The sequence below is a fragment of the Mytilus californianus genome, unplaced genomic scaffold, assembly GCF_021869535.1.
Source record: "Mytilus californianus isolate M0D057914Y unplaced genomic scaffold, xbMytCali1.0.p SCAF_1, whole genome shotgun sequence".
Lineage (NCBI taxonomy): Eukaryota > Metazoa > Mollusca > Bivalvia > Mytilida > Mytilidae > Mytilus > Mytilus californianus.
Window position 1 is genome coordinate 48,299,298 of NW_026262581.1, and position 19,837 is coordinate 48,319,134.

The 19,837-nt window shown below is 32.0% G+C and overlaps 1 protein-coding gene across 2 annotated transcripts; it reads left to right on the plus strand.

Moving 5' to 3' along the window:
- Positions 1 to 7,836: 7,836 nt before the first annotated feature.
- LOC127704384 (uncharacterized) lies at positions 7,837 to 18,429 on the plus strand. 2 transcript variants are annotated; one of them, XM_052208431.1, is made up of 3 exons: positions 7,837 to 7,913; positions 15,188 to 15,273; positions 15,815 to 18,429. In XM_052208431.1, the coding sequence occupies exons 2-3, from the start codon at positions 15,210 to 15,212 to the stop codon at positions 16,717 to 16,719; spliced, it is 969 nt and encodes a 322-aa protein (XP_052064391.1). In that variant the 5' UTR covers positions 7,837 to 7,913; positions 15,188 to 15,209; the 3' UTR covers positions 16,720 to 18,429. The 2 variants fall into 2 exon arrangements, with proteins under 2 accessions (XP_052064391.1, XP_052064385.1); XM_052208425.1 differs by lacking the exon at positions 7,837 to 7,913 and adding an exon at positions 14,921 to 15,057.
- The last annotated feature ends 1,408 nt before the right edge of the window (positions 18,430 to 19,837 follow it).

The window sequence follows — 19,837 nt, forward strand, 5'->3', positions numbered from 1 at the left end:
TTATCAAATAGAGATAGTTAAATTAAATTATCTTATATAATAATTTAATTATATTAATTTTAAAGTTTTAGAGTTTTGTTAAAAAAAAGATTTTCTTTTAACTAAAAACCACACCTTTACTGAGGGTAATAAAACCTTATCAAGGTGCTTCTTGTTTGGCATGTGTTATTTTTTTTTTTTTTTAAACTTAATTTTCCTTAATTCCTAAAGAAAAACTATATAGGTTTCATGGTTACATACAATAGTTATATAATTATCTTTTTAATGAGGTAACAACAGACAAAAAAATCACTGAAATTGTTTAACCTTATTTTAGAAATATATCTATTCTTATTATAATTTGGGATATATTTTATATAATATATATCAAAAAGGGATAAAAAAAATAAAGAAATAGATAAAATTTTTCTTCTGATTAGTGGTAAAGTATAAAGTAATACCTCCTGCTTGGGGCAAACTCATTAAAAAAATCACACCTGTCAGAGAGGGTTCATTCCTCCTATTCCCACTTTTTTAAAATCTGGTAAGAAAAGTTAAAATTTCATGTGGGAATAGGAGGAAAACTTGTGCAAACAAAGGATTATACTGTATAAACATTGTGTAATCAACTTTTAATTAACCAGCGTTTTTTTTGGATAGGTAATAGGTTATTTTTGTATGTGTATGAATTCTGTGTTTTTAATTTAAATAAATATGAAAGAAATGGAAACAAATGTAGTAAATTATTCTATTTCTTTTATAACACAAATTCTGCAGTAGAGTCAATCAAGCATTATAATATGAAACAAACAATACAAGTTAAAAGCACTAAAACAAATCATACATTGTAGCACACACATTAGAAATTCACTGTATATTAGTCTATCAAAGTTTATTAATCTATTCAACGTGAATAAGGTGGGAGGCTGTATCACCAAACTGTAATGTTGTGACTTCCTGGTTGAGGTATCTATCCATAAGCTCTTCTAATCTGTTGTTGATTTTGACATACTTTCGTTTTTGGGCCACTCTCTTCCTACCGGCTGCATACTGGATCATGGTCAGGGCGTAGCTTCCTCATGTTTCAGTAGTTTTATGACTTTAAAGACGTTTGGATGTGGGTTCTTGAATGTTTCTTCCGCTTGCTTTGCCATCCCTTTAGATGATATGTAGTCCGCAGTCCCTGTGTTGTGTAATTTTCCAATCAGTGTTTTGTTACATAGTCTGTAAAGGACGTGTAGTTGATGTTAGTATCAATCTGATCTATGTCGACTAGGGCATTAAACCACACATCTTCAACCTCAGCAGTAAGTACATCTGGAAGGACAGCGGCACGGCGTACTAGTTGATGAATGTTGTTGTCTTTCTTGTATGGAACCTGAATCCCTGTTCCTTGTGCTTTTCTCCAGATGCATTGTGTGTAGTGGAAAAAAACAGTGGTTTGCGTTGATATAAGAAAATACATAATATGCTGCATTTTGGATGACGACTTCATGAATCATAGTCCAGGAAGATAATGGTAGGCTGAAGTTGTAGTTAGTGTTGGTGACATACATCTTTGAGTAAAGTCGGGAACCTTGTGTATGCTAGTTCGCTCTTGGCTGGAAGTAAACTGTGTACCAGTGGATACATTGCGCCGTCAACCATTGCGTGAAATGTGTAAAGTTTGAAAAATAGGCTTGGACAGGAGTAAAATGTACTTTTACCATACTAGTATATTATATCTGCTGCTGCTAATGTGTTAGATTCCTTCGAGTTCTGAAGATTTAATACACACCCAATTGCAACTGTGTTGTCGTCTGTTTAGTGTTAGCAAGAATTGGTCACCTTTGGTAGTACGTGCCCAAATACCCTCTATGATGATTTTTTATCAACGTTTTTTTGGTAAAACTGGTTCGGATGACAACTATTTAGGTTTACAAATTCAATGATTTTTTAATCTGACTTATATTACTTCTGTTTATCTGACTTATTCTTTATTTTAAGGTAATTCTTTGAAGAAGAAAAAAACATTTTACAAATAAACAGTGTATTAATTTTTATTTTTTTTTAAATAATATACTTAAACAGTGTAAGAAATATACAGGTAAATCTTAGGTGAATTTTTAATTAACCTTGATTGTTATAAAAACAAATTATTTATCAAAACATCTATTGTTATTTGCATGTGGGAATAGAAGGAATAGTGATTTTTAAAAGTGGGAATAGGAGGAAGACACCTCAGAGAGTATTAATTTCTAATTAACATTCATTAAAAATTGAAACATCCTGTGAATCTTAAATCACAAGGCCTTTTGAATTCACTAGATAAGTAATACACGAGTTTAAGAAAAAAAGGGCTTTCTTTTTACCTGTAAAACACATATGTTCTGAGGTAAATAAACCTTATTAAAGTGCTTCTTGTATGCCATGTCTTTAATTTTGACAAAAGTTATTTAAATTTAATTGAAATAAATTTTTTCTGCAACTTTGGAACACATTTCCTTTTTTAAATGGTTATCAAGGATTGCTATGGAAGTTCTATTATCATGATTATATTAAATTCTTGGTTTTTCAAAACAAAGGTGTGATTTTTAAAATTTATTAAGTTGCTTTATATACTATTTTAAATATATTTTAATAAAAAAAATGTTCACTGCATTATTAACTAAACTCAACTGACACCATAAATCTATACAAGGCTTAAGTAAATGGTGAAAATTGTCCAGTAACCATAAAATATATCTGAAACATTCAAAAAAATTTGAATAACATTGAAAATATTAGTCACAATTCAGTTTTGAGATTATTTGATCAGCTTATTTTATTTTCATTTTAAAGGTGATATATATATATGTAAGTGTTGATAAATATGGTGTTGAATTTATATTATGTTTATTGTGAAATTTTGGTTTCAATGCCATATTGAATACATTTTAAATTTCAAATTGTTGTTCAAATTTCTAGCCAGGGGAAATAGCTGTTAAAAACAGTTCCTAAATTGATGAAATACAATAGATAGATACAAAAATTAGGTCTAGGTTGGTTAAGACTTAGGCGAGTATGGTTCAGACTGGTCGAGTATGGTTCAGACTAGGTCGAGTATGGTTCAGACTAGGTCGAGTATGGTTCAGACTAGGTCGAGCATGGTTCAGACTAGGTCGAGCATGGTTCAGACGAAAATAAAATGGTTAATTACTGGTCGAGTAAAGGTCGAGTACAAGTTCAGACTGTTTAGTATGGTTCAGACTACAGTCGAGTATTATCAAGTAAATTTCAGACCAATTCAGACTGGTCGAGTAAAAATCAGTACAGTCGAGTACAAATATAGGCCATTTCAGACTTTCCTGGTTTGTAGTGCGAGGGATAGATAAATACCCTGCCACGTCCAGTCTGTGTTTTTGTTTTATGTTTTTCTGCTTTGTATAGATCTGAAGATTTAAGATTTTTTCAACTGATTTCTATAGTTTGTTCTTATGTTGCGCTGTTAAACTACTGTCACAGGTTAGGGGGAGGGTTGCGCGCTCACAAATATGTTTAACCCAGCCACATTCTGTATGTGCCTGTCCCAGGTCAGGAGCCTTTTGTTCAGTGGTAATCATTGGTTCATGTCTGTCATATTTGTTTTTCGTAAATTGTTTTGTTATAAATTAGGCCGTTAGTTTTCTCTATTGAAATGTTTCATATTTTTCCTGTCTGGGCCTTTGATAGCCGACAATACGGTATAGGTGTTTCTCAATGTTGAATGCCGTACGGTTACCTATAATTGCTTACATCCACTTCATTTTAACTTTTGTGGATAGTTGTCTCATTGGCAATCATACCACATCTCCTTATTTTTATATTATTTAATGAAGCATTCGCATTGTATAGTCACAAAACTGTTGTTCGAACATAACTGTACTTTTATGAAAATAAAATAACACCTAAAAATTATATGATGTATCTTTCTGAATTGATTCTACAAAACAAACATATTATATCAATCACTTTGTCATGGTATTAACTTGTTTTGAAATTGATGTATCGGCATGTCTTTTTATCACGCGACCACATACGATGAAGACGAGATTTTTGTTTATTTTTGGTTTTGTTATTGTTTATTTTTTGTGTGTTTGTTTGTTCGTTTATTTGCTTTTTTTTCTTCAAGGCATGACTGCTAAATAAAACCTATGTTCTCGAGTGTTCGATATCGCTTGATATAAACTTTAAATTGTTATTTCATTTCAATGATAATAAAACACCACGTCGATTCCCTCGTTAATTCTAATATTGAAATTAAATTTCAATAGTAGATACATGTATCAGTGATATTCTATTCTCTTCCGTACGATTGATTATTAGTTATTTACAATTGATAAATTGTGAAGGCACTGATGCCTACTCAGTCTGGTGTAGTGTTAAATAGATATAGGAAGATGTGGTATGAGTGCCAATGAGACAACTCTCCATCCAAGTTACAATTTATAAATTAAAGTAAACCATTATAGGTCAAGGTTAAAGACCATATGTTGACTTCCATTTGTCTTTTGGTTGCTGTTTCGTTGGATTGCTGTCTCATTGACGTGTATACCCTACATTTGCATGTATCTTTATCGAAGATGAATATGGCAACTTCATTTGACTTCCTATTAAAACCTCAAGGTCCACTACATAATGATATATGATAAACTTTAAGTGGAGGTGTGATGAGATGATTGGAGCTGTTAATTTTCTCCTTGATAACATTTATGTACGTTTCGGTAATAAATTATCTCGACAGGTTGTATGCATTCCTATGGGCACCAACTGAGCTCCTTTGACAGCAGACTTGTTCCTGTACTGTTATGAACCACAGTATATGACCAAACTTAGTAAAGACTGTCTAAATTGCATTTAATTAATAAATTCAACAACACTTACCGTAATCTTGACGATATTTTTTCGTTAGATATTCAAGAATTTTCTAAATATACTGCCGAAATTTACCAAAAGGAACTTACTTTTAATTAATCAAATATAAGCGATTTTAACTGTCTTTTCCTAGATTTAGATATTTTAGTTTTACACGGGAAAATCTTCACTAAAATTTACGACAAAAGGGACGATTTTTCGTTCCCTTTTGTTAATTTTCCTTTTTTGGACTGTGATGTTTCTTTGGCACCATCTTACGGTGTTTTAATATATCACAGCTCGTTCGCTATGCCCGTATCTGTTGTGACGTTTTTTGGACTTCAATGAACGTAATATATGTATTACAGGTAAATTATTAAGTCAGGGATTTCGTTACCACAAATTACTTAAAACCTTTACTGAATTCTTCCATTGATACAAAGAATCGATTTGGAAGTTCGGTTGTACCTGTAGAAAACTTATTTTAAACGGGATAGCACATCCTAATTTTTACGGAGATCTTGCTTACCGAGCCCAAAAATTTAGATACAATCCGGGTAAACTGATCGATCCTTTAAATAAACTTATTCTAAAAGGTTACAAAATTCAACACTGTGATTAGATCTTGGAATATTGTTTTTATTGGAATTAATTGATTTTGTTATCAGTAAATTAAAATCAAACTAAATATTATTTTTCATATACATATGCACATCAATGGCTCTACAATCTGTCGAAACCTGTAGCTTGGCATTGCATTGGGCCATGTTTTTCTCTGACTGTTAATGACGTCTTTACACTAAATCCATTGGATGTTGGATGTGTACTGATTAATATTTTAGTCTCAGATGCGTGTTTTTTTTTATTAGTTGTTATTGGCTTTGAACTATCAGAACTGTCAGTAACTGCGAGTACTCTCAGGTCTGTTAAGGACGAAGTTGTTATTGGCTTTGAACCAGCTGTCAGTATTTAAACTACGAGTACTCTCAGATCTGTATTTAGTTTCTTTTTTGTTGTGGAGATGTATAAGTACCCTGCCACGTCCGGTCTGTGTTTTTATCAGATGTATTTCTGCTATGTATGGATCTGATGAGTTAAGCCCTTTTCAGTTCATTTTTATGGTTTGTCCTTATGTTGTAATGTTACACCACTGTCCCAGGTTAGGGAAGAGTTGGTGCCTTCAAACTAGTTAAAACCCGCCACATTCTGTATGTGCCTCTCCCAAGTAAGAAGCCTGTAATTCAGTGGTTGTCGTTTTTTCCTGTATATCATATTTGTTTTGTATTTTGTACACAAATCAGGCTGTTATTTGTCTCGTTTGGAGTGTTGTGAATTTGTCATTACGAGGCCTTTTATAGCTGACTATGCGGTATGAGTTTTGCTCATAGTTGGAGACCTAACGGTGACCTATAGCTGTAAACTTCTATGTCATTTGGTCTCTGGTAGAGAGTAGTCACATTGGCAATTATACCACATCTTCTTATTTTTATAAACACAAAACAATACACATAGCAACATATATACCTTTGAAAGTAAAAGTAAATGTATAAAATAAGATAAAACTGGGGTGAGTGGGAATGCAAGTGCTAGTTATATGTTCTCCTGATAACGGAGTGTACAAAACAAAATGTATACATTATACTCAAATGTAAGGTCTCAGACATAAGCCACTAGAACATACACAACATAAAATTAGTATAAATACAAAAATACACGAGCACCACGACAGTTACCACATGTGGAGCAGGATCTGCTTACCCCTTCCGGAGCTCCTTTGTTCACCCTCCAGTTTTTGGTGGGGTTAGTGTTGTTCAGTCTTTAGTTTTCTATGTTGTGTTTTGTGTATTATTGTTTGTCTTTTTCTTCTTTAGCCATGGCGTTGTCAGTTTATTTTCGAATTATGAGTTTGAATGTCCCTTTGGTATCTTTCGCCTCTCTCTTGCTTTGATTGTTGAAAGAGCATTCGAAAAAATAATGGATGCAATCGTCAACGGTATGGCTACAGGTTCAGTTGGGCTAAGGTTATATATATATATACCCGATGCAAATCAGAATTTCTAAAACTGCACATTTTTCCCAATAGTGTGTGACTATTTCTTTTTATATCACCACAACTGAAGTAGGGGTTGGATGTACTAGTTAGCTTTTAATTTTTCGCGTAAATATATTTTTACTTTTTTTTTGGTAATGTATAATCTTAATTTGGGTACCACATAGTTATCATTATTTCGCAAATTATAACCAGAGACCTGACCGACAGTAGAAAATGAACATTGAGTTTTTCTAGGTTTTTTTCCTTTCTGCTGGCAATTTCAGTGCAAGGATCACTGACGACAGTATCAAAATGTTTGTACTTCGTATTTCTGCGCCAGAAGAGAAAAAATAATGAACAAGAATATTTGTCCATAAGACATCATGCCCCGCTCTCACTTTCACATTTCGATGTTTAATGAACCCGCGAAATCTTGGTCAAAAAACTTAATTTTACATGTATTTTAAAATTTTCACATCATAATAAGCATGTGTACTAATTTATAAATTGCAAAATGATTTGACCTCAACTCAATGATGGTAAACTTATTCTGACTATCCTAATCCAAAATTTTAACCTACTTAAAAACATATTTGTAACCTAATACGGAACGGACGGACGGACGCACTGACCTGAAAACATAATGCCCCCTACTTTTGAAAACGGGGCATACAAACAAAATCAGTCTGTTTCGTTTCTCTTGGTATTAAATTTTTATTTTCAAATTAAATCTTTTTTAGATCCCATATAGCCGAGGTATTACTGTAGTTTGCGTAATTTTTCCTTGACTTACATTATTGTTTTCAACATGTATTAACTATAAGTATGATAGGAAACTAAGTACTACATGTACTTCTATTCTAATTTCGCTTACAATTATCACGACATTATATATGTTTTTTGCAGAATATTATATAAGAAATGTATAAGAATTATGCATTAAGGGTTATTCATTTCGCTTATAAGTCATTTATCAAATATTTCATATATAAGTACATTTTGGATGTTCAAATTCTAATTTTGACCACGTTCCAGCGAAACACACGGTACTGTAAGTGACTTTTTACATCTATTAACACATATATATATTCAAAGAAAATATTTTCTTGCACAATTTGGTTAACGGAAAAATTTGAAAATGTTTTTTTTATAAACCACAAAGGTTGACTATGGAAACTATATCTGATTTATTGGAATTTTTTAGCTTTATCTAACAGAGGGTAAAATAGAAAAACCACACACACACGGCATGCTTATTCTCGCTTCAGATTTTTAAATTACCGTATTTGTCCTATTAGAATCGAAATAATTCATGCAAGGCATCGACGCTCGAGATAAAATTTGAATTAAACGGCACAGGCGATGTAAAAATGTCCATCAGATCTATGACTGGCATGAATTATTTCTTAAATTTGTCATACAGGTATATTTCATTCATCTTCTGCTACTTGTCAGATAATTCGATCCTCTTGTGCTCAATCAATTAAAACTAAACAAGTGTAGTGTTGATTTTATGGTTCGACTAGCAAGGAAGCGATATGAACTTCGTTCTTATTATTACAACACTATGCTCTGGCCTTTTAAACTTTTTTGATTCGAGCGTCACTCACGAGTCTTTTGTAGACGAAACGCGCGTTTGGCGTACAAAACTTTTAATACTAGTATCTATGATGAGTTTATTTGTAATAAGATCTTTTTCATAACAATTTTTGCTTTTACTTTCAAGGTACATATATGTTACTATATGTATTGTTTTGTTTTTGTCTTTTCTATCTATCTAAAATTTATCATATAACCCCATACTTAATATCATTGTTATACACATATGCACTTTCACGATACTACAATATGTCGATACCTATATTTTGGCATTGGACAAGGTCATGTTTTTTTCTCTAACTGTTAATGCCGTCTTAACACTAAATCCATTGGATGTAGGATGTGTACTGACTGATATTTTAGTCTCAGATACATTATTCTTTTTATAAGTTGTTATTGGCTTTGAACTAGCTGATAGTACATGTAACTGCGAGTATTCTCAGATCTGTACTTTTTGTCTATTTTGTTTGTTTTCAGAGTTGTATAAATACCTGCCACGCCCAGTCTATGCTTTTTGTTAGACGTGTTTCTGCTTTGTATCGATCTGATGAGTTAATTAAGCCCTTTTCAACTGATTTTTATAGCTTGTTCTTATGTTGTGCTGTCACACCAATGTCCCAGGTTAGGGGATGGTTGAGCGCTCACAAACATGTTTAACCACGCCACATTCTTTATATGCCTGTTCCAAGCCAGGAGCTTGTAGTTCAGTGGTTGTCGTTGGTTCATGTCTGTCATTTTTCTTTTTTGTAAATTGTTTTGTTATAAATTATGCCGTTAGTTTTCTCAATTACATTGTTTCATACTTTTCCTGCCGGGGATTCTTATATGGTCGAATGCCGTATGGTTGCCTATAATTGCTTACATCCACTTCATTTGAACTTTGGTGGACAGCTGTCTCAATGGCAATCATACCACATCTCCTTATTTTTATATTTAAGGTTTTAATAGTAAGCCAAATAAAGTGGTCATTCATGTTCCTCTTTTATACAGATAAATGTAAATGTATGGTATACGCGTCAACGAGAAAGCAACCCAACAACACAGCAACCAAAAGACATATGGAAGTCAACATACGGTCTTTAACACTACACCAGTGTCTATACTATATCCCCAAGCTCCAAATAACGAGGGTCAGGATGGGGTCCTTTTTCTTTATTTTCTATTTTTAGACCATGCTTCTCTATTCTTTATTTATTTTGCACATTATTCTCTATTCTTTATTTATGTTGCACATTATTCTCTATTCTTTATTTATTTTGCACATTATTCTCTATTCTTTATAATTTAGCACCTAATTATTCTATATTCATCAAGGTTTTGCCTATTTTCTCTATTCTTTATATTTTAGCACCCAATTATTCTCTTTTTTATTTTGCCCCTTTTTTTTATTTTTTAATTTGTTTGCCCTTTCTACTTCACTTGTTGCCCATTATTTTCTATTCTGTAAACCCAATCAAGACATTCAGTAATCCCTTTCATAGAAAAGTTGTGAATAGATTTAACAGTTCTTATATAGCTATTTAATCTTTATGATATATACCAAACATCTGCATTGACACAAAATTGCCGTGTCAAAAAACAAATTTTATCCATATACGGTTTCAATCTATTTGAAAATCCGAAAGTCCGCTTCTGTAAATATCATGAAATTCGTTCTAATTGTTTTCAGGTATGCATGGTTTTATAGCAGTATCATTTCTTACATAATATGTATTATTTAATTATTTAAAACATTTTTGTTTAATTGAAATATGATTTGCTCTCAGGATATAGGTATTTTTTTTCTACTTAAAGTAGTGCAGTCTACGCTTGCTTTGAAGTGAGAAATCGCAACAATTAACATACTAATAACCAGTGTTAAATAATTTATTCAATAAGTTTAGAAAGTTATGTCATTTTATCCTTGTAACATATTCTTTTACTGTTCCTAAAGGCATATCACAACGATAATTTGTAAATTGACTTTGCAATTGACAAAAAACCGCTAGTCATGATTAATGAAACAACTCCCTATTAGAAGCATTACATAATGATTCATTCATATTTAGCTTACTAATTAATTAATGAGCGTTGACAGATATGCAAAAATCGGCACAAAAAGATACATTACAAAACAGAAAACTATTTTGGTGTGTAGTTTTATTATTAGAATTCCTAATGCGTATAGTTCCGTTTAGTTGTTTTATCAAATTGTATTAGCCATGCAGAACTACATGTATTGTTGTTTCTCTGTGTATTGTGTGCATGGCAACAGAAAAAACAATACAAACAAAACTCAAAGATGTGCGCTTCATTGTAAGAAGACTTTTTTGGCAATTACAAAATAGATATTGCCAGTTGTTCTGAAACACCTAAAACAAATAACAGCCAAGAGTACCAAACAACTTTTTAGGCTGCAATTTAAATATATATATATGTATATGAATAAGAAGATGTGGTATGATTGCCAATGAGACAACACTCCACTAGAGCCCAAATGACATTTAAGTTAGTAACCATAGGTATAGGTCAACATACGGCCTTCAACGATGAGCAAAACCCATACCGCATAGCACATCTCTCCGTTAATGAACAGTGTGAGGTACTTGGCTTCATCGTCCGTTCATAAGCATCCTACCTTCATATTTTACTCCCAAATTACATATACAGTAAATTGGAACGAAACTTTGTTGAACTGCTTAGATGCAAACTCCCCGGCAGTTCCATCTCCGATCCGCATACTACTCTACACTGATGGAGTAAAGGAAAATAGTTCCGGAACGGAAACGATCACTGTACGGAGTTTGGCTTAGATGTAGATCATCTTTGAAGAAGTAACCAGTTTTATAACTATGAATAGATATTGCAACAAACGCTCTTTGTTGAATAATACATACGAAGCAAATACTGTACCTAAGCCTTTTATGTATGGTCCGTGGAAATTTAGTGTAATTTTAACACAGCTGCGATGTTCAGCCTCATTTCTAAATAACGACCTATTTGAATCAAATATAATACAAAGTCCATATTGTGTTTGTGGCGCTCCGCGTGAGGATTCATTTCATTTCTTCTTTAAATGCAATAAATACACAGATATAAGGAACGATCTATTAACCAACATTCATCGTTTTCAAGTGACAATAAATCTAAAGTTGCTCACTGAGGGTAGCCAAACTTTTACATACGAGGAAAATTGTGAAATAATTACAAAAGTCTTTAAATATATTAAAAAATCAAAAAGATTCATTGTAGTATAATCAAATAAGATATGAATAAACAAAAACACCGTGTCGACAGAATTTCTTTTATTTATTTTTTTTTTATATTTGTATTATTTCCTTTTTTTTTCTTTTACATGTATTTATATTTTTCTTTTTTTTTTCTTTTTCTCAATTCTTTATCCTTTTCCTTGTTAATTGTGTTAGGATTTTTTTTCTTCTTCTTCTCAGACTGTGCAAATGCCTCATTTTACTATTACCTTTAATATATATCTACTGAACTGTGCATGCTCTGTATAATTGTTATTGTAATATTATGTCACGTAGAAGACTTCATAAGTTGGTTAAACTTGTGTTCGATCCCTTTTGTATCTTTCAGCAAATAAAATTGTTATAAACTATTGCAACAAATTTAATTTTTAAAATCTGCTTGAATTTACAATTAGTCAAATTCTTACCTTTTTGACAAAAAGATGCTATAAAGTTAATTACAATTTCTCTGCTAAAAATGCAAAATACATTAACCGTTTCGATAGCAACCTTTTTCAGATTATATAACACAGTGAGTTAATATTATAAACATGTTCTTCTAGATTATTCAAGGCTTCTTGAAGGTTAAGTTCTGTAGAAAAAGGCATTTGTTCCTATGACTTTCGGAAATTAAATGTACAAATAAGAGATATTCTTACAAACAGATACGAAGAACATGTCAATTTTGATGAATTTTTTTTAGAAAAAATCCATTTACTATTAATATTTATATATTATTGCACAGTGTGCTAGTGACCTAATACGATATATATATACGGGTCAGTAAATTCCATATGGGGCAATAAAACGCAACACACATTTTGGTGATTTTTTTTTTACAAGATCACGCTTAATCTTCATGTAATTGCTTTTCATGTTTAGCATAATTCTTTCTGTTTAGAAACATTCAATACCTGACTTATCTGAGGTAACTTAGTTAACATACCGGATTATTAACGACCCACAAATTTCTAAGAATAAAATTGGAAACCAATGTATGATTTTTTTAAAGTTTTTCTTCTTCGTGGAACATTTCTTTGAATCTATACCCCAACCTAAATCAGTTGCATTTCCATTTTACCGAGAATGAGCAATGGAATTATGTACAAGTCCATTAAGAAGTTGCAGGCAGGAATACGTCAACGTGCTGTGGGTAGACAGTTTCACGTCGGAATATATTCTTAGAGTCCTCACAACAACGGTACAGACATACGAGATTTGTTACTGACCACCCATAACCAGATCAACCTGAAGAGGCAACGCCACGCCATAAGATGTCATTACGCAACTCCATTATAGAGACAGGTTTACTACTGGAACGTCAACTACTAACCTAGTGTTCGAATGTCCTGGCAGACAAATTCACTCCATAAATGTTTCCAATACACCGAATGCCATATAATCGGCTGACTTTTCTGTCAATCGTTTAGGCGTTGGTTACAAGCCGTCACTGTCTTCAACGGTGACACATCCATTGAAAAGGGAAAAAAACAGGGTTTCAGTTAAAAAGATAAAATAAAATGATAATGAATCATTTTTATGAGTATTTACCACAAGTATACTAAAGAAAGTTGATAGATGTTGAGTGTTTATCCAATGTTTGAATAAATTATTTTATTAATAAACCCTTTGCAGGGCGTTTTGTTCGAAAATGTATAAAATATCAACCATATAAATAGTTTCCATTTAGATTCGTTTTTATCATATGTAATTGGTAAGATTACCAACAAGGGTGTGAACAGTGGTAAGTTGCATATTTCATTCTCAAACAAACTCATAATCATACGGAACACGAGAAAGTTTACAGACGTTTCATGCACGTGATCAAATAGTGTGTGTGTTTCTTATTTGGAATTGAAGTGAGGTTGAATGAATATTTTTGTGTGAAAACTGTTGAAGAGTTTGTGATATGGAAGTGTTGGTAAGGTATTATAGCTTCATGCAGGGTATTACCCTAGTAGCAACAAAAAAAAGCACGACATACTCATGCCATTGTCAAACGTGTTGCAGAACCCACTATTGTCAACTTTAAGGGCATACGATACAGTTTTGATCCTACGGTGAGTTTTTGACGAAAGTTTGCATACAAGCTATTTTTCACCTAGGCAATTAAAAAATGTAATAAAGAATATATCTTCATGTGCTACTTTTAGAGATAGATGGGGTAGAAATTTAAGACATTTACTGGACATTTCGGTTTCTTGGACATTTCTGCCCTTTTAAAAGTCATACCTAACTTTTTTGTTTCAAAAGATAAACACAAGCAGATTTTTGTAAAAAAAAACATCTGTAATATCTTCTCTACATAAGTGTGTTTTGAAATTGTGTAACAATTCTTTGGCAATAACTCATTTTATCACATTTTTCATGATTTTAGTAAAAACAAAACGGCATTTTTGGCCGTATATTTATCTACAAATGTAATTTAAAAAAAATCATCGGTGAAATGTTCATAAAAAATGGCACACATAATCTTCATACTACATAATCGAGCCAACTGTCGTATTTAAAAAGAGGGGTCTATGAACTCATTTTTAAGTTAAATCAGTCTGAATGATAAAAACCAGTCGAAAAACGCATATTTTTTCGATATGTAACAGTTTGACGTCGCGGAAAATAACATTTTACGTGAGCAACGTCATTGTCTCCCCTGTAACTGTATCGTATGCCCTTAAATCAAAATGTTAATTGAAATGAAGTACATAACGTATAGTCATAAAAAAAACCATTAACATGTTCTTTATTGGTAATGCGGTAAATATTGCAATCGTATATAGATATTGTGGTAACAGTAGAAAAAATTATATACATTTTAGTCTTATTGTTTAAATTCTTTTTTTAATGACAATGCGTAGATGGGTTAAATGAACGATTCACCTTTTACCGATAAATGAGAGTTTTCCCCTTTTATGGCAAAATATTTATCAACAAAAGTTTTAATTTATTCAAAATTATAATATACAACAAAATAATTTATTGTTTTAGTTTGAACGTGGGAATTTTATTATAATACCCACTTGAAATTTTTTTTCATTATTATTTACACATATTTCCAGTAGTTTCCTGGTGACCTTTTAAAAAAACGTCACGAATTTGTCACACAAGTATGAAATATATGAAAGCTTTATTGAATGAGATAAGAATTTTGGATGACATTACTACACTTCTAATCAAAATATACTTATTCACTCACCACAAAATTCGACATTTGACCTATTCGTGTTAAACAACTTCATTAATAAAGCAATTACCTGTAGGTTTTTATGGTCGTCCTTACTTTTCTGCTTCTTCATTTGCCAGACAACGTTGAGTACAGCTATAAAAGGAACGAACTTGTTCCTGTCACAAACATATCCACTTTATGTTGTGGTAAGCTTTTTAGCTATTTTAGTTTCTCTACTATCTTGATAATTTAAACAATTATTCTTTTCAATTTTTTTATTGATTAATTTATGATTTTCTAATTAACTTATTCAATAGTATTCTTAACAAATTTTAGGTGTGCTTTGATAGTTGCCAAGATGTCAACAGTGAACCTCAGGTTGATCTTAGCAATATTTCTGTCAGCATCTTACAGTTTGTCACGTGAGTAATAAATAAACTCAACATGGATACTTGGCTTAAAATTTGTACGCCAGACGCCGGTTTCGTCTACAAAATACGCATCAGTGACGCTCGAATCAAATAGTTGAAAATGAAAAATAAATTACGAAGTTTTGCCAAATACAGCTTATGTAATCTATTCCAAGGTTAAAAATCCTTAGTATTTCGAAAAATTCAAAGTTTTGTAAACTGTTAATTCATAACTTACATGACCATATCAATGATAAATCATATCAACACAGTGCTGACTACTGTACACTGTTCCAATACAATATTTGATTTTCATGTTGTTTGTTTTGTCCTGGCATTTAAGTAAACGTTACCGTCAAAGAACAACCTTGATACGTAATAATAGTCCATTGATTATATTAATTCATTTGGAATCCACTATTTTGTTTGATTTTTTTAGTAACTTACTTAAATCTCGTCAAATCTGTATTTGTATCGGTTGTGACATTTGACATCGATAAACCACCGTATCTTTAAATAAACAACCAAATGTTTTCTTTGCATCTTTTTATAGAAGTTATCGATAATAACAGAATAGAACGATTATGTCCTAAACCAGTTGGAGGATGGTCTATGCCATGTGGCATACAATGTAACAACGATAACGAATGTCCTGCTGACAGGAAGTGCTGCAGACTTAACTCGTGCGCATCATATTGTGCTGAACCGATTTACGTCGATCAGAATGGTGTTATCCCGAAAGAAAAATTGTTAACAAGTGAAGAAAATAGTTTTCAAAATTTTGTCAATTCAAAAGTAAATCAGGCTCAAATTATAAAAACTGCTGTCGACGAAAAACAAGAGACTGATTTGAAAAATTTACCTCCACCATTAAGCCTATTTGAATCTAACAGTATAAGTGATACTAGAAACGAAATACCTAATGTAGGTTGCTTTGATGAATGTGCCAAAAACGTTGATTGTGAATCAGGATATTCTTGTGCCAAGGCGGGATGTCGTAATGTCTGTAAACTTGATAGTTTAGATTTATCGTCACCAAGTGTTAGTTCAGACTTAGTATCACCAAGCGTTAGTTCACCAAGTGTCAGTGTAGACATAACACCACCAAGTACTAGTTTAGACTTAACACCACCAAGTGTGAGTTTAGACGTAACATCACCAAGTGTTAGTTTAGACTTACCATCACCAAGTGTTGCAAGCCAAATGCAAAACATGGATTTCAGAATGAATAGTCTAGATTTTACAACACCAAGATTTATAATGCAAAGGGAAGTTGGAGTTGAAACAGAGCAATTTTCAAATATCCCTACAACCTCAGCAGATCAGGTAGTAGACAGTCTTCAGATAAATGATTTGACAAAGGATGTGTGTATAAATGAATGCTTTAACCATTTCGACTGCAGAAATGGATTCTGTATCAACATTGGCTGTCACACGTTCTGCAAATCCTCAATTTAGACAGATGCTTAAATGTGATGATGAAATCCTGAAGTTCTTTTACCGTTTTCCTACTTTATGCTCAATTTATTTTTTTAATTCTACCAAAGAATTCTGGAAATCAACAGTTAAGTGAACGTGAGATTGTTTTCATATATTTTCTGTCAAGTATTTTTGTATATTTAGATAAAATATTTAAAAAAATCGATAATCATTTTCAGGCCGAAAAATCCTTAAGACAGTTTGCTACAGTGTATCACTTTGCTGCAGTGAATGTATCACTTGAAATGATGACAAACGAGTACACACACTAACACTATATTCAATTTAAACGAATGCGTGTACAAAACATTGTTGCTTTCAAATTTTATTTCAGTACCATTCAATACTGTTTTATAAATGGAACTATAATAGGTATACATGAAGTGTCATTATATATCGCGTGAAAAAAATAGAATTATGCTTTGAAAAAATAAAATTTTCAAGGACGCCACACCATAGATGTTTTCCGATTCATTCTTTAATAAGATGAAGAGACTTGGCATTTGAACTTATTGTTTGTTTCCACATGTTATTTTCGGTACTTGATAATTGGCCAATTAATTTAAAAAAAAATCACTACAGCTAAGTTTGTACTTTTAATGTCGATGTCAAGGATTATACAAACTACAACACAAAGAAACGCAAAAGAAAACACAAACAAAACAAAACAACTATGACGCATAAAGCTACACCAACGTAGATGCAAACGTCTGCACTAACAACAAACACTAGTAAACCAATATTGATCTGAAATGGTCATTTTGATGTTAACATCATCTGAAAAGTCTGAACAATAGATAATTCAGTCTTTTTTAGTCTTTCAGTCAATTTTCAGACTTATCCAATGCGGTAAGTCAGTATTGTTCAGACAATTCGCTTGCAGTCAATTCAGTACTTCAGACAATATAGTATGATGATGAGATGTACAGGTAGATATCATCTACTTAACAGTCTAAAAATAGATTGAACAGAAAAGTGCTGATTTAACCGCAGTGGATGGTTCGGAAACTTGACTGATAGACTGAAAATTACTTGATAATATATTGTTACGTCTTTAAAGAGCTGTTCAGATCAAAATAACAGTTTCAGATTAAAATTCGTTTTTTTGTAAAATAAATTCATCGGAAGATGCCAAGACCTTGTTGATAAATATCCCGTATCAACTTCACAAATAACACATGATGGTCTTGATGTATAGATTCTAGGTAATGACGTTGTTTATCATCTTAATTACGTGTTATAGTGTTCTTTTATTTGTCTTTGTAAATAAATAACGTTTACTATTTGGTCCATTTTTGGTAATATCCTTTAGACGTGGCTCGGTACTTGTACATCCCGCCATTGTGTTGTTGTGCTGTTGTCATTTTTTGTATTCTTGTGTTTCAATTTTGCGTATGTGCTTTTTCTGTATACCATTTTGTTTTTCTTTGTTGACATATTTGTTTGTTTATATAGCGAGTGAGATTATAACACAGTGTTGACTGCAGTACCCGTATGTTTGACATTTTTACCTAATGTCTGTTTGTTTTGTTCACACATTATTGTCAATATAATGGCATTTTATGCGACTGTCATAAAAGTAAGAGGTTTAGCTAGCTTTAAAACCAGGTTCAATCCACCACTTTCTACATAAGAAAGTGCCTGTGCCAAGTCAGGAACATGACAGTTGTTTTTCATTCGTTTGATGTGTTTGAGCTTTTGATTTTTCCCAATTGTTAAGGGACTTTCCGTTTTGAATTTTCCTTGGAGTTCGGTATTGTTGTTGTTTCACTTTTTACCACCGACAGTGGTAAATATAGTACTGTATCGACATTTTCAACAGTTAAATGAGATAATGGACATGATTTAAAACAGAATATGAATTAAATGAACACTGTATCAAATTAAAACGAACAGTTTTGAAATGTGCACGTGTCTTTTAGATTAAACAAAGTCATGTCTTTGCAAGTTCGTACATAAACAAGAACTTTTTATTTTTCTACTTGGTATACTATTTAAGACTTTTTCATTTCCCCAAGCCAAAAAAAAATTTTTTTGAAAGAAAATTCAGATGTAAACTTTACTTTCTGATATAAAGATTTGCAAGACTCTGGTACGTTTTAAATAAAATTGTTCAAATTTTTCTTTAAGAAAAAGCAGATAATAAAGGCAACAGTAGTTTACCGCTGTTAAAAGTCATAAATCAATTGAAAGAAAACAAATCTTTGTAACAAACTAAAACCGAGGGAAACACATCAACTATAAGAGGCTTAGGAAAACAACGGAACAACAGAAACACTGAAGAGCAACAAAAACAAACGCCAACATACATAGAAACGAACTATTAGATAACAACTGCCATATTCCTGACTTGATACAGGATATTTTAAGAAAAAATTGGTGGGTTGAATCTGGTTTTATGGCTAGTCAAACCTCCCGCTTATATGGCAATGTAAAACAATATCGATAAGTGTGTTATTTTCAATATATTAATTTTTGTATATATGTATGTATATATAGACAGGATATTTATTGCAGTATAATAATTTGTAAATGTTATACATGATGACCTTCGGGAAGATTACTTATAAATATTGAGGTCATCCTCTTTAAAAAAAGTTTATTGATGTTTTGATTTTATATACACAATTGTTATTTCCTATTTCCAAAACATTCTTCAATAATATTTGCGATTTTCTAATTAGACCTTGGAATTTTAGCCATTAAGAAACTCTTGACATTAGCCTTTCCCCTCTGGAACATACCATTTTAAATCTAGTAATTCTTACTTACCGGTGGAGGTTTTCTCCTCGAAGGTATCGCCAGCGCAGTAGTCACCACTTCTGTGTTGACATGATTTATCATTGATATGGTCATAATTATAATTTATTGGAAATACTAAGGATTTCTACCCCAGGATTGGCCTACCTTAACTGTATTTGGCATATCTTTTCAGAGTTATGGGTCCTCAATGATCTTCAACTTCGTACTCTATATGGTCTTTTTAAACTCTTGGAATTGATCGTCACTGATGAGTCTTAAATAGACGAAAACCGCGTCTGGCGTACCAAATTTTACCCCTGGTATCTATGATGATTTCATTTACAACCACTGGATC

Bases quoted from the DNA above. Each gene is read 5' to 3' on its own strand.
- LOC127704384 (XM_052208425.1), top strand. The intron at 15,274-15,814 runs GTGAGTAATAAA...ATCTTTTTATAG, and splicing joins AGCATCTTACAGTTTGTCAC to AAGTTATCGATAATAACAGA.